At 62.8% G+C, this 15146-nt stretch overlaps 2 protein-coding genes across 2 annotated transcripts; one reads left to right on the top strand and one right to left on the bottom strand.

Annotated features, from left to right (window-relative positions):
- The first annotated feature begins 1273 nt into the window (after nt 1-1273).
- On the top strand, nt 1274-4183 carry RPS11 (ribosomal protein S11). The gene is made up of 5 exons (XM_079541908.1): nt 1274-1289; nt 1514-1645; nt 2527-2602; nt 3038-3167; nt 4008-4183. Exons 1-5 carry the CDS (start codon nt 1275-1277, stop codon nt 4129-4131), a joined length of 477 nt encoding a protein of 158 aa, XP_079398034.1. The 5' UTR covers nt 1274; the 3' UTR covers nt 4132-4183.
- A 5539-nt stretch (nt 4184-9722) lies between these two features.
- Nucleotides 9723-14499, bottom strand: FHIP1B (FHF complex subunit HOOK interacting protein 1B; the record flags this gene model as incomplete). The annotated part of the gene is made up of 11 exons (XM_079549412.1): nt 14347-14499; nt 13677-14279; nt 13446-13604; nt 13292-13378; nt 13047-13214; nt 12900-12979; nt 12202-12371; nt 11203-12123; nt 10945-11123; nt 10611-10773; nt 9723-10018 (listed from the first exon to the last, which is right to left on the bottom strand). The coding sequence occupies exons 1-11, from the start codon at nt 14482-14484 to the stop codon at nt 9723-9725; spliced, it is 2964 nt and encodes a 987-aa protein (XP_079405538.1). The 5' UTR covers nt 14485-14499.
- Between the last annotated feature and the right edge of the window lie 647 nt (nt 14500-15146).

Raw genomic sequence — 15146 nt, 5'->3', positions numbered from 1 at the left:
TAATCCTCTGCCTCCTCCTCCCTCCCCAGCAAAGGACTGGAGCTTTGCCCGCTATTGGGAACACCTCCAGCCACCACAGATTTCCATGGAGGAATCACAGAATGGTTTGGGTTGGAAGGGACCTCAAGGATGATAACAATCCAATGCCCCCACTGCAATGCAGGGCCACCAACCTCCCCATTTCACAGCAGCCCAGGCTGCCCAGGGCCCCATCCAACCTGGCCTCCAACACCTCCAGGGATGGACGGGGCATCACAGCCTCTCTGGGCAGCTGTTCCAGCACCTCACCACTCCCTCTCTAAACAACTTCCCCCTGACATCCAACCTCCAGCTGCCCTCCCTCAACTCCAAACCATTTCCCCTCGTCCTGCTGTCATCTCCCCTTTCCAAGAGTTGACTCCCCTCCTGGGCAGTCAGGAGCCCCGAAATCTCACCCAAAACCTGACCAGAGACCACGAGAATCAATTCTGTTGTGATGTGGGGAAGGGGGCACCACGGTGCTCTGACCTTAAGGCCCAGCCCTCACAGCGACGTGGCTGAGGACATCATCTGTGCTCCCACCGGGGGGCTGAGCCCACGTGGGATGTCCCCAAGGGCCAGCAGCACCAAAGCACGGCCCTGCATTGCACAGCGTAGGGCCAAAAGGGCAACGGGGCGGGAAATCCCAGCGGTTGCCCCTCCGCAGCCCTGCTCACCCACGGGGCTGGAGGAGCATCACACGCGTGGCACAGGGAAGCAGCTGGCCGTGGGTCCGGGACACCACCAGGCCAGGACACGCGTGGAACAGGACGGGCAGGGAGCAGAGCGCTGAGCGAAACGCAGGTCGGGAAGGCGATGAGCCCGCATTAGCAAGGCTGGGCGCCTGGGGGGAGCAGCGCACGGATGAGGGGAGCGAGCGAGGAACGGCAGCAGAAATCGTGGAGGAAAGGAGGGGCTGAGCCGGGGTCAGCAGTGACATGGCGGGGGGGGGAGGGGCCAACGAGGGCAGGCGGGTGGGCGCCGGGACCCCGAGCTGGGGGCACCCAGACCGCGGGTGGGGCTGCGGGGTCCCCTCCAACCCCGCCATCCCATGTCGGCCCGGACCCCGAGCCGCCCCGCCCGTCCGACCAAAGCTGCAGCATGCGCACAACCCCAGCCGCAGGCCACGTCCCCACCCCCACAAGGCAACTTCCTGTTCTTTCCCCCGCCCTCTTCCGGTTACGTCCCTTCCGGTTCCGCCCCGGATAAGCGGCGCCGCGCACCACGCGCGCTCCTTTTCCGCCGCGTTCTCCAAGATGGCGGACACGCAGGTGGGGCCCGCGCGGCGCTGGGCCGCGGTGTCTGCAATCCGCCCGGTCTCACACGGGGGTTGGGGGAGCCGGCTGTGGGGCCGGAGAGGAGCCCCGGGGTGGGCGTCGTCCGTACGGATGGGGCACCGAGCGCTGGGGTGGCGGGGGGAGGCCGCGGGATGGAGGCCGCGGTGGGATCTCGGTGGGCCCGAGGCCGTCTGTGATGCCGTTTTTCCCCGCCTCAGACCGAACGGGCGTACCAGAAGCAGCCCACGATCTTCCAGAACAAAAAGCGGGCCCTGCTGGGCGAGGGCGGCAAGGAGAAGTTGCCCCGCTACTATAAGAACATCGGCCTCGGCTTCAAGACGCCCAAGGAGGTACGGCCGGCTGTGTGCTGAGCCCCGCAGCGCTGAGTTTCATGGGCTCGTAGTAAAGTGAGGAGGCTGGGAAGGACCTCGGAGGTCACTCAGTTCCCACCCTCCAGGGTTGGACGTCTCCCATTGCTCAGGGCCTGTCGCTGGCTGCCTGGGTACAGAGTTTCTCCCCCTCTTGCTTATAGGCTCCCTTTAAGGACTGGGAGGCCACATGATGTCTCCCCAGAGCGTTCCCTTCTCCAGGCTGAACGCTCCCGGCTCCCTCAGCCTGTCTCCATACAGAGGTACTCCATCCTCTGAGCATCCCTGTGCCCTCCTCTGGACCCACGGCCCCATGTCCCTCCTGTGCTGGGGACCCCAGGCCTGGATGCAGTGCTCCGTATGGGACCCTTCACAAGGGCAGACAGGGGCACAATCACTTCCCCGCCTGCTGCCCCCTCTGTTGGTGCTGCCTGCAGGACTGCTGGCCTTGTGGGCTGTGAATGCACGCTGCTGCCTTGTGTTCATGTCATCCACCAGAACCCCTTAGCCCTTCTCCACAGAGCTGCTCTCGGTGACTTCTTCTCTCAGCCTGTACTCATGTCTGGGATTGCTCCAGCTGATGTGCAGTACTTTGCATTTGGCCTTGTTGCACCTTATTAGCTTCATGTGGGCTTTTGTCCAGGTTCCTTTGGATCTCTTTTGTTGTATCAGCTGCAGCACTCGCAAGTCCTCAGCACCATCACTGAGCCTCTGTCCAGAGCTGCCTGTTCAGACTCTGGCTCTGGGCAGCCTGGTCTGTTGGTTGGTGACCCTGCACAGAGCAGGGGGTTGGAACTGGGTGATCATCGTGGTCCTTTTCAACCCAGGCCGTTCTGATTCTGTGACCATCGTTTCTCTTGCAGGCCATTGAGGGCACCTACATTGACAAGAAGTGCCCCTTCACTGGTAATGTCTCCATCCGTGGCCGAATCCTGTCAGGTGAGTTGTGCAGCAGCACTGTAAGCGTGTGATGCCACTGGAGCAGATCAGCACAGAGCCCAGAGCGTTGATCTGGAGCTGCCGGGAAGCACAGCTCTGGTCCTTGAGCTGCACATGATGTCATTCTCACGATGGTCTTCCAAGCCTCATGGTGAAGGGGCTGTGAGGACAAGGCCAAAAGGCTTTGCTGATGCCTGCTACAAGGAGCTGTTGGTGTTTCTCTGCAGCGTGGCTGCTGGGTCGGTGGTGCAGGCAGTGTTGGCTGTAGGAAGTGTGGAATGGAGGGGCCCTGCCTCCACGTGTGAAACACCGCACTGCTGGTCTGGGCTCTTAAAAGCCTCCATTCTGCAGCGGTCACAAACGGGTCCCCAGCACGTTTTGCTGCCGGTCACTGAATGCTTCCTGTCCTCCCCTCCCTTCCGCTCTCGCCCCCAGGTGTGGTCACCAAGATGAAGATGCAGCGCACCATCGTCATCCGCCGCGACTACCTGCACTACATCCGCAAGTACAACCGCTTTGAGAAGCGCCACAAGAACATGTCTGTGCACCTCTCCCCCTGCTTCAGGTGCGTCCAGCAGCCCCGCTGCCCCGGCAGCAGGACGGAGCTGTGAGCTCCATGCACATCACTGCAGATGTGCTGAGCGCCTCGCAGGCGGGTGGAATCCGTGCCGCGCTCAGCCCAGGCTGTGCTGAAAGTGGGTGAGCATGTCAGGCTGGGAGGGACGGTTCTGTTCCTGCTGCTGACCTGGAGCTTGTTTGCTGGTGGTGATGTCTGAACTCACGATGGTCTTCAGAGCCCCTGTTGGTGAAGGGGATGCTGACAACGCCGGTGGCGCCAGCTGAACCGTCAGACGTGTTCCAGTCAGTCAGCCTGACGTGGAGCCACAATGTGACAGTTGTGTGGTTCTTGAGAAAGGGGGAAGCAAAAGAAAGTTTGGACTGATGTTTCCAAAGCAAATGCTGAGGGCAGAGGGGTTCAGAGGCTGCCGTGTCCATCTGCTGCACGTTTCTGAAGCGTGTACCTGGAGCAGCCCAAATACCAGCCCAGCCGTGCTGGCTTAAGGAGTCCTTCAGGTCTGTAAGTGACTGGAATGGAAACTCGTGATGGCTGAAGGGTTTCCCTTCGGGTGCTCAGCACTCATCCTGCTTCTGTGGGAGCCCCACTTATCACTGGGTTGATGCCCAGAGCGACCGATGCTGGCAGCTCAGGGGCTGAGCGCTTCTGTTTCAGCGCAGTCATCCCTGCAGCACTTCAGATTGCAGCTCCTTGTTCTGCAGCTCTGATTATGCAAGGTCACTTCTGCTGGGGTTGCACAGCAGCGTTTCCGACGTCGTGCGCTGCACGCATCCTTGCTGCAGAGCAAACAGCTGCAAACTCACAGCCTCTGCTGTTGTTTCGTTGCAGGGATGTGCAGATTGGAGACATTGTCACCGTGGGGGAGTGCCGGCCCCTCAGCAAGACTGTCAGGTTCAACGTCCTCAAAGTCACGAAGGCTGCTGGCACCAAGAAGCAGTTCCAGAAGTTTTAAAACCAGCGTGTGGAGCACAATTGGGAAAAATGAAAGGAAAAATAAAAGTTTTCTAAAGTCTTCCTTACGTGTATGGTGTGAAGTGAACAGCACAGTGAATGCAGCGGCGCGTGGAACTGCAGAAATGCATGAGTCGGTTGTTGAGGAAATGTGATGGCGTTAAGCAGGCTCTGTTCTGGTTCCCTGCTCAGGAGAAATGAAGGTTTGGTGTGGGTGAGGGTCGGGGGATGAGTGCTGTCCCTCTGGAGGTGCAGAGGCAGTTCAAATACGAATTGAATGAGAAAGGTCCGTGTGGTTCCACACACAGCTCTGAGCACGTTTTGCAGGGCTGTGGTGTCAGCAGTGAAAGCAAATGAGAATTAATGCTCAAGAAAATGCTTTTGCTGTGGGTTTGCGTGGAGGTGGCAGTTGCTTACAGTTGGAGGAGGTGAGCTGAGCAGTGAATGAGCCCCTCTGCAGGATGCATTCAGAGCGGTGCTCAGTGGCTCTGCTGGGGGGGAGGCAGGGATCAGTGACGTCCCATGGGGCACCGTTGTTCTTCAGCATCACCAGTGACATCAGTGGTGGCTGCAGTGCATCCTCAGCAAGTTGGGTGATGACACCAAGCAGAGGGGTGAGCTTGGAAAGAAGGGATGGGAAGGAAGGGTTCCTGCCAGAGGGACCTCAGTCAGCGCTAAAAGTGGGCCTGTGTGAACCTGATGAGATTCGACCCAGCAAAGTGCGAGGTTTTGCTCTTGGTCGGAGCAACCCGGATCTGTGTGCAGAATGGGAGAAGAACTGCTTGAGAGCAGCCCTGCAGAGCAGAACCTGGGGGTCCTGGTGGGTGAAAAACAACATGAGGCAGCAGTGTGTGATTACAGCTCGGAAAGCAAACGGGATCCTGGGCTCCAGCAGCGGAGGGGTGGCAGCAGGGACAGGGAGGTGATCGTCCCCCTCTGCACTGCCCTTGTGAGGCCCCATCTGCAGCACTGCGTCCAGGGCTGGAGCCCCCAGCACAAGGAAGACAGGGAGCTGTTGGAGAGGGTCCAGAGGAGCCACAAAGATGAGCAGAGGGCTGCAGCACCTCCCTGCAAAGACAGGCTGAGGGAGCTGGGCTTGTTCAGCATGGAGAAGAGAAGCTGCGGGGTGACCTCAGTGCAGCCTGCAGTGCCTCAAGGGAGCCTGCAGACAGGAGGGGAGTCAGCTCTGTGAAAGGGGAGATGGCAGCAGGACAAGGGGAAAGTTCTTGACAGCGAGCGGTGAGGTGCTGGAGCAGAGAGGAGCAGGCTGCAGGAGGTTGTGGCTGCTCTGCCCCTGGAGGTGCTCAAGGCCAGGTTGGATGGGGCTCTGGGCAGCCTGGTCCAGCACCAGATGTGGAGGCTGGGGGCCCTGTGTGTGCAGGGGGTTGGAAGGCGATGATCCTCGGGGTCCCTTCTAACCCAGGTCGTTCTATGATCCTGTGATCTGTGAAGGTGCCTTTGGATTGAGCCATTCCATTCCAGCTGGCAGGATTCCGAGCGTGTGGGAAGTGAGGAAAGCAGACGCAGAGGGGCAGCTGAGTCGCCTGAGCCCACAGGCACCGAGTGGGGGCCCTCTGTGCACTCCACAGCACGGTGAGTGGCCGAGCACCCGGAGCAGAAGGGAAACTGGAGCACAGCCTCAGCTGCCTCAGCTGCCCCTCCGCCCCCTGCGCTGTGCTGGAAGCACCACTGCTGTGTGTGGTGTGCGGTGCTGCACGGAGGTGCCGTGGCACTTGGGGCTTTATGCCTTCTGGGGGTGCCTGGGGACGCTCTGCCCGCTGAGGAACGCTGTGGCCACTGGTGAGGAGGCCCTGCTGCTTGGGGATGCCATCGAATCACAGAATCACTGAAGACCCCTGAGGTCACGCAGTGCAACCATCCACCTACAACCAATATTTTCCCATTAAACTGCATCCCTTTGTACCACATCCACACAATTCTTTAGCGCCTCCAGGGATGGCGACTCCCCCACCTCCCAGGGCAGCCTGTTCTGAACCTGAACACCCTGGGAAGGAATTCTTCCTAATACCCAACCTGACCCAGCCTTGGTGCAATTTGAGTCCATTCCGTCTCGTTCTTTTGCTGTTATCTGGGGGCAGAGGCTCCTCTCAGCACTCCTTTCAGGCAGTTGTACAGAGCCATAAAGTCCCCCATTAGCCTCTTCTCCTCCAGGCTGAACAGCCCCAATGGCACCCACTGCTCCCTGCCCAGCACCTGGTCCCCCAAACCTGTGATCCCTCTGGGACCCCGAATGCCTTGGGCTCTGTGCCACACATCAATCAGAGGGCAGGCAGTGGAGCTGCTGCCGTGCACTGTTAGCCAGCACCGTTGCTGAACCACTCAGCTGTGTTTCATGTCCCAGCCCACAGCAGCAGGAAGCGCAGGCTTCTGTTAGCCATAGATGGCCATTGGCAGCGCAGAAATGAAGCTGCCAGCTGCGTGGGGCCGAAAATACGCCAGTGAGTCTTGAGGTGGAGCTTGGCCAGCCAGCAGCAAGTGTGCACCGTCCAGCCCAGCAATGCAGCCCAGCAGTGCACAGAGCTTGGAGCATAGATGTGACAGTCTGGGTATGCCCCAATCCCACAGCTGTGGGCTGGCTGACCCCCTGCTGGGGGGGACGTGGGGATGATGGCTCTGCATCCACGGGCAGTGCTTGCAGTGCAAGAGCTGCTCCTCCCTTACAACCCTGCGTGCTGCCTTTGTTGGCACCAAGCATCGGGCATCAGCTTGGTGCCATGCAGCCCTAAGGACCCCACGGCTCCCAGTGGCTGAGGTCAGGGTCTCCACCCTCCCAGCCTTCCTCCACATCCCTAATGCAGCCCCAGGCCTTGGAAAATGTCCCTGAAGCCACTGGGACGGGACGCTGTGGCACAGAGATGCTGTGGCACAGGGCACCCGGGTGAGCATCACATTGTGATCCCACTGCTTGGGACACACAGAGGCACTGCTGTACAAACCTGATGTCCCCATGGGGTACAGAGCCCCACTGCGTGCAGCTCAGCAGTGGGGCTGCAGCGAGGTGCGCTCTGGGCAGTGCTGGGAGCCTGGCCCCACACAGGCAGGAAATGAGTCAGGGCTGGGCAGGAAAGAAGGCAAGAGGAGACCTGATCTGCACCATTCCCTGTATCTCAATGGCCTCCCAGGGAGGGATGAGTCCTGCTGCTGCCTCCCATGGATCCCTGCTGGTCCCTGCACCGTCCCCTCCAGCTCACAGTGCCCTGCATGCAGCTCAGCTGTGCTCCAGGGGTTTGTCCCCCCTGAGGAACTGACGCATCATCCCACTCCACTGCCCAGTCCCTTACTGCAGAGAGGGTGGCTGGGATGGATGCACTGTGCCACACGGGACAGATATGCTGTGTCCTTTCCTCTGTGATCCATCAGAGCTCCTCCTGCCTGGAGGACCCACGCAGGCAATGCAGTGCCAGCAGCTCTTCCATGCTCACGTGTGTGCCTGTGGGCACCCGGTTCACTCGGGCATCTCAGCAGACACAGAGATTTGTGCCCAGGCCCCCCCTGCACCCTGCCCACCCCCCACCCCCAGCATCGCCCACCTGCAGGGAAAGCGGAGCACAGCAGGAGCTGCCAGGGCTGTTCCATCTGCACGGGATTTGGGTGTCAATCTGTGCATCTCTGCTGGTGGAAGTGGTTTTCAGGACAGAAAAATGAGAAATGCTGCTTGAGCCTTAATTTGGATCCCCACCACCCCCAGGAACTGCAGTGCTGCGTGGGGGGAACTGAGCTGCTTGGAGGCTCCTGCAGCTCCGCAGGGTGAGAGGAGCCCTGGGCTGTCTGTGCTCTCAGCTACAGGACTCCTGACCCCAGCCATGAGCACTGCCTGCAGAACATTCCTGGCTCTGTTCCCCATCTCTGCTCAAACATCACCCCAGCACCTGCGTATCCCAGTGCCACAGAGAACCCAGAACCGTTGGCACTGCTTTGCTGTCGGGGTGCACCGCTGTGCCAGCAGTCTGGTGATGATGGTGCCCTGTGAGCTGCCAATGACCCCACAGCAGCGATGTCACCCTGCAGAAGGATTTCTACAGCTGTGTGCATCTTTGGTTTCTTTAATTATCCAATGCATGGATAATGAACACCTACCGGCGCTGCTCTGTAGGAAGAGGCTCTGGTGAACGTTGGGTTGACGGATGTGAGCACTGGGATGTGCTGCTCACTGATTGACACAGGTGCCACGTTGAACCGTGTTCCACCAGGAAATTACTGCAGCATATTTCGGTGTAAAGAACCAGAGATGTGATGGATCTCGTGGAAAGAGCTGCCAGCAGCAGCGGGGCACTCCTCCCAAGGCACAGCCACGTTGGCCCTTCTATTTGTGCATCTGGAATGTCAAGCTGGAGAGTGGGAATGCAGGAGGGGATGCCAACGTGGACAGGGCGAATGCTGAAGGCTGCGTGGTGCTGCGGGTGCCTGCAAGGACATCCTCCACTGCACCCAGTGTGCCAAGGGCCAGACAAGGGCAGTCCATTGCTGCTGCCCGTGGTGCCAGCCCAAACACGTGCTGGGCACATTGCATCCTCAGTGGCTGCCCTCTGTGTGCATCCAGCACGCAACTTGTGGAGTTGCTGATGAAGGATGAGGTGGGCAGGTGGGCGCACGGCGTCGTGGGCCACAGGGCTGCATTCAGCACCCTGGTCTGCTGAGGGGCAAACACTGACCAAGGGGTGGACAGTGCAGGATGTGCTGGCAAGAACGGAGATCCCTGGATGGGAATCACCAGAGCACACAGGGCTGGAGCCAACAGCACCAGCATCAACAGGGCCAGCAACCAATGGGCCACGGTGCTGGGCAAAGATCCCAAGAGCTCAGCAATCTGCCCCACTGCCTCCTCCAGCAGCCACTCAGTGGCCGCAAAGGCACCCATGGTGCCAGCCAACATCCTCAGCCTCACGGCCCCGAAAGCACAACAGGCTCCAGTGACACCCCCAGTGCACCCCATGCAGGGAAGGTCAAGAAGGGTATTAGGGAAGATTCTTCCTCCCAAAGAGCAGCGATGCTCTGGCACGGCTGCCCAGGGAGTTGGGCGGATCACCGCCTCTGGGGGTGTTCCAGAACCACATGGATGTGGCACTGAGAGACGTGGTCACTGAATGGTGGGAATGGGTTGGGGATCTCAGAGATGTTTTCCAACCTCAGTGAACCCACGATTCCACAGCCTCCCCTCCCCCCAGCACGATGCACTGAAGGGAACCCCAGATGGGGTTCCTTCCTCTCCAGCCCCGCAGAGATGGCGGCAGCAGTGCCCTCAACCAGACCCTTTATTACACAAGGGCTTATACACAGCACAGACACACTGGCCCCCCATGCACCACCCGGCCCCGCGCCCCCACCCTGCCCCACAGCCACCCCACGGAGCGGGGCGTTGCATAGAGAGGAGCGGGTGGGTGGTGGGTGACATCGGGGCCACGGGGGCGGCAGGGGGCAGAGCCAGCCCGCCCCACGCCAGGTGGCACCGTCCGGCCCTGCCGTCCCCACGTATCCCCGCGGCCGCCCGGGGCCAGCTCCCGGCAGAACATTCATCCCAAATAAATTAAAAAGGTCCGTGCCCCGCGCGCAGTTAAAAAGCAGCCGCCAGGGTCACTCCTCGGGCGGCTCGGAGAGGAACGGGGAGGTGACAGCGTGCGCCTGGGCGATGGCCGCCAGCTCCTTCAGGAACTCGCTGAAGATGACGGCGCAGTACACGGCGTTCTTGACCCGCAGTGCCTCGCTCTGCTTCTCGGCCGAGCCGCGGAACAGCGTGGCTCCCGCCAGCGCCTGCAGCACCGGCCCGTCCCGCACCTGCTGCAGCGCCAGCTGTGCCGCCTGCCGCGCCCGCGTCGGGCTGTTGGTGTGGCGCAGGATCAGCTCGCCCAGCGACGGCTTCCGGCTGCGGGCTGAGGGGCTGCGTCAGCCGAGGGGCCGCGAACGCGAGATGCCACAGGCACAGCCTGGGACGTGGCGCAGGGCGAGGCACGGGGCACGGCGTGGAAGCCGGGGCGCAGCCCGGTGCACGGCCTGGGGTGCTGCGCGGGGCACAACCCGGTGCGTGATGTGAGGCAGAGCCCAGGCCGCCCGCCGGGCCACGTGCAGCCCCCAGTGCAATGCAGCAAGGGGGAGGCACAGATCAGTTTGCATGCAGTGCCGCATGCAGCCCCCTGTGCAGTGCTGGTACGGTCTGGGAGCTGTGTGCTGCGATGGAGAAGCAGAAGCCAGCCCCATGTAGCATGCAGCAGGAAGAGGCAGATCCAAGTCTCGCATGCAGCACCCAGAACAGCACACAGCCCCCGTGCAACACAGTGTGAAGCCCCTGAACTCCGGTGCCACAGCCCCTTCACCCTGGCAACCCCCAGCCCTCCCCACAGAGGGACACGAGCTCCCAATCGCTCAGAGCAGCTCCCACACCCCATGTAGCGCCACGGGTATCCCCACACACAGTGCACCCTCAGTACCCCCAATCCCATGGCAGCATCTCTGTCCCCATCTCACCCAACGTCTCTGAGCGGCGCAGCGCCGGCATGACACCTGGTGCATCAGCCCAGTCCAGCTTGCCACGGGCAATCAGGTACTTCTTGGCCTTGAAGAGCAGCATGGGGAAGTCCTCCTGGCTGGCAGCAAAGCTTTCGATCTTGTTCTTCACCGAGCCAAGCACCTGCAGGATGGGACATAAAGGACTGGACGGGATGGATGGGACAGGATGGGATTGGACGGAGGGAGGGAGCGGCGGGCAGCACCACGGACAGCGCCGCCAGCACCACGGACAGCGCCGCCAGCACCACGGACAGCGCCGCCAGCACCACGGACAGCGCCGCCAGCACCCAACCTGCAGCAAGGATTTGACGCTGGGCTGGAAGACCATGTTGGTGTTGAGCAGGAAGGAGCGCAGCAGCGGCTGCGGGTAGCAGGCCAGCTGGGCCACCAGCCCCGTCAGCAGGAAGTTCACGTAGAGGGAGTTGTGCAGCATGTTCTCCAGCTTACCAAAGAGCACCGTCATGAAGGGCCCTGCGGGTGGGTGCAAGCGTCAGGGTGTGAGCGTGGGATGGGAGACAGAAATTCCCGTCTGCGCCCCGTTCGGCCCCACCTGTGAAGGGTTGGCTGTGAGGTGGTCCCACAGTGCGTGGTGGGCTGGCCACGGCCTGCGCCAGAGGGTCCAGCGCCCGCACACGGCCCAGTGCCTCCTCGCCCTCGGGCAGAGCAGCGAAGCTGGCGTAGGCCTCCTCCTCCTCATGAGACAGCAGCGGCTCAGGCATGGCAGGCGGCTCAACCTTGGCCCCGTTCTCCATCTCAGCCTCAATCTCTCGCAGCTCCTGGGTGAAGGCCTCAATACTGACGCCCGCCCCGTTGGGTTCAGCTGGTGCCTTGGCCAGCAGCTCCTCCAGCAGCGAGTCCACCGAGCGTGGGGGCTCCCAGCCCGCAGCCTGCGCCCGGGCCCCGTTGTGTGCCAGCCCCTCGCCTCGCGGACTTCTGCGCACTTTCTTCACCACCACATCCCCCTCAGGCCGCCCCGGCTCCGTGTGCCCATGTGCCCCATTCACCAGTCCCGAGTCCCGTGCGTCAGGGCTGGGCCCCACAGCGTGGGGCTCACTGGGGCTGGGAGCCTTCCCTGCTCCCTCCTCAGGTAACCCCCGCTTCTTAGTCCGTGGGGTCGGGGGCCCCGGGGTGCTGTCAGGCAGAGGGGCCACATCAGGGGTGGTTCCGGGGGCCGCAGGCTCCTCGCCATCGTAGGGGGCCGACCAGACACGGCATGCCCACGCACAGCGGTCGATGCTGCGGCGCGCATCCCGCAGGTACTCCAGGTAGTTCCTGTCCAGCTCTGCCACCTCCTCCCAGCGCGCAGCCCGGTGTGCAGGGCTGCCACTCGGCGTGCCGGGGGAGCGCGGCGCTGTGCCGCCTGCCTCCGGGCCGCCGCTCTGCTGCCTCATGAAGAAAGCGAGACGTGACGGCGTGGAGGGCCGCGGCACCGGCACTGCTGAGGACGCGTCCACGCCGGGGCTGCTCTGCCCTATGGAGAGGAGACAGTGCTCAGCAGCACAGGGCTGGGGGTGACGCGCTGTGTGGTCCTGCAGTGCTGCTGCCGTACCCTTTGCCCACGCCGTGGGCTCCTCGTCCCGCTCTGGCAGCGGTGCGTTCTCAGGGCGGCAGCAGCGTGGGATGAGCGAGAGGAACTTGGCGGCCGTCTTGCCATAGATGTCCAGGTCCCGCACCGCCCGCTTCTGGCTCAGCATGACGTGGCTGCAGGGCAGCAGGTACCTGGCGGGATGCGGGGCTGTGAGCGAAGAAGCAATGGGACCGCAGGGCGGGGGCAGCAGGTACCAGCACCGTGCCATTCTGCCCCGTCATTTCAACCCCTGGGGACGTCCCCTATAGGACACAGCCGTGCCTATCCCAGCACCAGCACGATGATACCCCTGCCCCATCCCCTACTGCCACCAGACTCCCTGGGTATGTCCCCCATAGAAGTGCCTGCATGCCACAGCCACGTCTGATTCTAGTGCTCGCATGGCAACGTCCCAGCCCCATCCCAACCTGCCACTGGATCCTCTGGAGTTGCCACCCTCAGGCAACACAGCTGTGCCCATCCAGCACTCACTTGGTGATATCCCAGTCCTCTGCCGTCCTGCCAATGAACCCCCTGCACATGCCGCCCCTGGGACACAGCTGTGCCCTTTCCAGCACCCGTGGTGACACCACGGCCCCGTCTCATACTGCGCATCAGATCCCTTGTGCCCCCCGCGGGACACAGCCGTGCCCACCGCAGCACCGCACAGCAGGCAGTACCTGAGCACCAGCTGCAGCATCACATCCTCACAGTTGAGACTGAGCAGCGTCCGGAAGAGGCTCAGGGACACCATGCAGAGCTGGGGACGGAGGAGACATGAGGCAGATGCACGCTTGGGTCCCCGCACGCCCTGCCCCGCCACTCACCCGCGAGTTGCTGTTGATGCGGCTGACAAGCGTGTCGAGGATGGTGGCGTTGTCGTGGCGGTGCAGCAGCACGAAGCGCAGGAAGGTTTTCAGCAGAGCCGTCTCACTGACGCTGCGCAGGAACAGGTCCAGGTAGGCGGTGCTGGCGATCATCTCCTCGATGGAGGTCTGCGTGGGGAGCAGCAGCTGGAGGCGCTCCGGGCGCACGGCAGCGTGCCACGGCACCACTGGTGGGAGGCCCCTACCTTGTGCAGCGCCGGCCCCATGACGGGCACCAGGAACCCGTTGTGCACGTAATCCACCAACTGCTTCTGCACCAGCGGGTGGGCGACCTGCAGGGCGCAGGGGTCAGGGCTGCCCGCGCCAGCCCGCATCGCCCCACGTCCCCGAGAGCCCCACCTGGATGACGGCGTTACAGAATTCCAAGGAGTTCATGAAGAGCACAAGGGAGGAGACCCCGATCCAGTCCTCGCGGCGCAGGCAGTGCCAGTCGTCCCCGCGCACCTCGATCTTGCGGGGCAGCGAGGAGTACAGCGCGCTCAACCCCGTGGCCAAGACCTGTGGGTACAAGCACTGAGCGTGGTCCTGGGCACGCAATGCCCAGCGGCTCCAGCACCACGCCGGCCTTACCGGGCAGAAGTAGGAATTGTCGGTGATGGACTTGGCGACGGCGTGGTTGCTGGCCGACATGGCCATGATGAGCAGCAGCGCATCGCGGGCCTGCTGCCCCAGCACACCCTCGTGGTGGATGAAAGGGATGAGGAGGGAGAAGATGATGAGGTTGGCGGGGCCCTGGTCGGTGTGGCTGTGAAAGAAGAGCTCCAGGATGGAGGGCTCTTTGGCCACCGAGACGCAGAGCTGGTTGAGCAGCAGCACCAGGCTGTTCTCCAGCGGCGCGGAGCTGGGCTCGGCGCAGAGGCTGAGCAGGCGCAGCAGCGGCGTGAGCACGGCGCGGTGCCGCAGGAGGGGCTGCCGGGCCTGGCTGATGAGCATCTCATACAGCTTCAGCTGCTCCACCTTGCGCTCCTCGCCGAAGTCGCCCTGCAGGTGCCAGCCCAGCAGCCGCTCCAGCAGATTCTCGGCCACCACAAACTCCAGGATGGGCCCCGCGTTGGCCTCGCCGCGCGGCCGGTCCTCGGCCAGCAGGTTGAGCAGCTGGTAGGTGTTGTTCCGCACCGCGCTCAGGTCGTCGGGGGCCGGCGTGCAGCCGCGGCGCTCCAGGATGCGCAGCACCTGCAGGCAGAGCTCTCAGCACCCATCCTGAGGGTCTCCCCGCGCCCGCTGCCCCGCGCCGGCTCACCTGCGCCCAGTGGTTCTTGAAGACCATCAGGCAGGTCTCGGGGTCGGCGGTGACGGGGCTCTGCAGGCTGGCGCTGCGGGCAGCACGCTGCCCAACCCCGCGTGGGGTCAGTTTGCTCAGCCAGCTCATCCTCTCCATGGGGACGCAGCGGGGGCACGGCTCAGGGGCAGCGCTGCGACGCCCCGCAGGCCCGGCCCGATCCGATGGCTGTGCGGTGCCACGCGGGCACGGGGCAGCGGGCGGCGAGCAGGGCCACACACTCCATGCTGCTGGGCTGTGGGGAGTGCGTTGAGCACAGGGGAGGGGCAGAGGCATCATCCCAGCACCATCTAGCATCATCGCAGCACCGTACCGGCACCACCCAGAACCATCCAGGCACCGCTTCAACAGCACTGTGCCAGCGCCACCCTACAACCACCCCTGTACGTCCCAGCTCCATTCTGACACCGCCCCGGCAGCCCCCCACCGCTGCTCCTGCCTCCGTGCTGCACCCAACCTCCTGCAGGCAGCTCTGGGGGTGGCACGGCTCCACGGGTGCCTCCGTGGGGAGGGAGTGAGACCCACGGCTCCCACACCATGAGTCACGCATCATGACCCCGGGCACAGCTGAGGATGAGGGCAAGGGCGAAGGAACTGCTGCTGCCACATCGGGGATGGACGCAGAGCCTGGCCATCGGGCCTCGTGCACACCCACCCCCACGGCACAGCGCAGAGGGACAGAGCCAGAAGGAGCAGCCCCAGAGCCAGGAGGGCAGGGGACGTCACCCACCTGCGAGAGAGACCTGAGGGCACAGCTGGAA

This window comes from Tetrao urogallus, assembly GCF_951394365.1.
Source record: "Tetrao urogallus genome assembly, chromosome: 1".
In the NCBI taxonomy this organism is placed as follows: domain Eukaryota; kingdom Metazoa; phylum Chordata; class Aves; order Galliformes; family Phasianidae; genus Tetrao; species Tetrao urogallus.
The sequence above is the reverse complement of the archived record's forward strand: the minus strand, read 5'-3'. Positions and strand labels throughout refer to the sequence as shown.

Bases quoted from the DNA above. Each gene is read 5' to 3' on its own strand.
- RPS11 (XM_079541908.1), top strand. The intron at 1,646-2,526 runs GTACGGCCGGCT...TTTCTCTTGCAG, and splicing joins GCTTCAAGACGCCCAAGGAG to GCCATTGAGGGCACCTACAT. The intron at 3,168-4,007 runs GTGCGTCCAGCA...GTTTCGTTGCAG, and splicing joins CACCTCTCCCCCTGCTTCAG to GGATGTGCAGATTGGAGACA.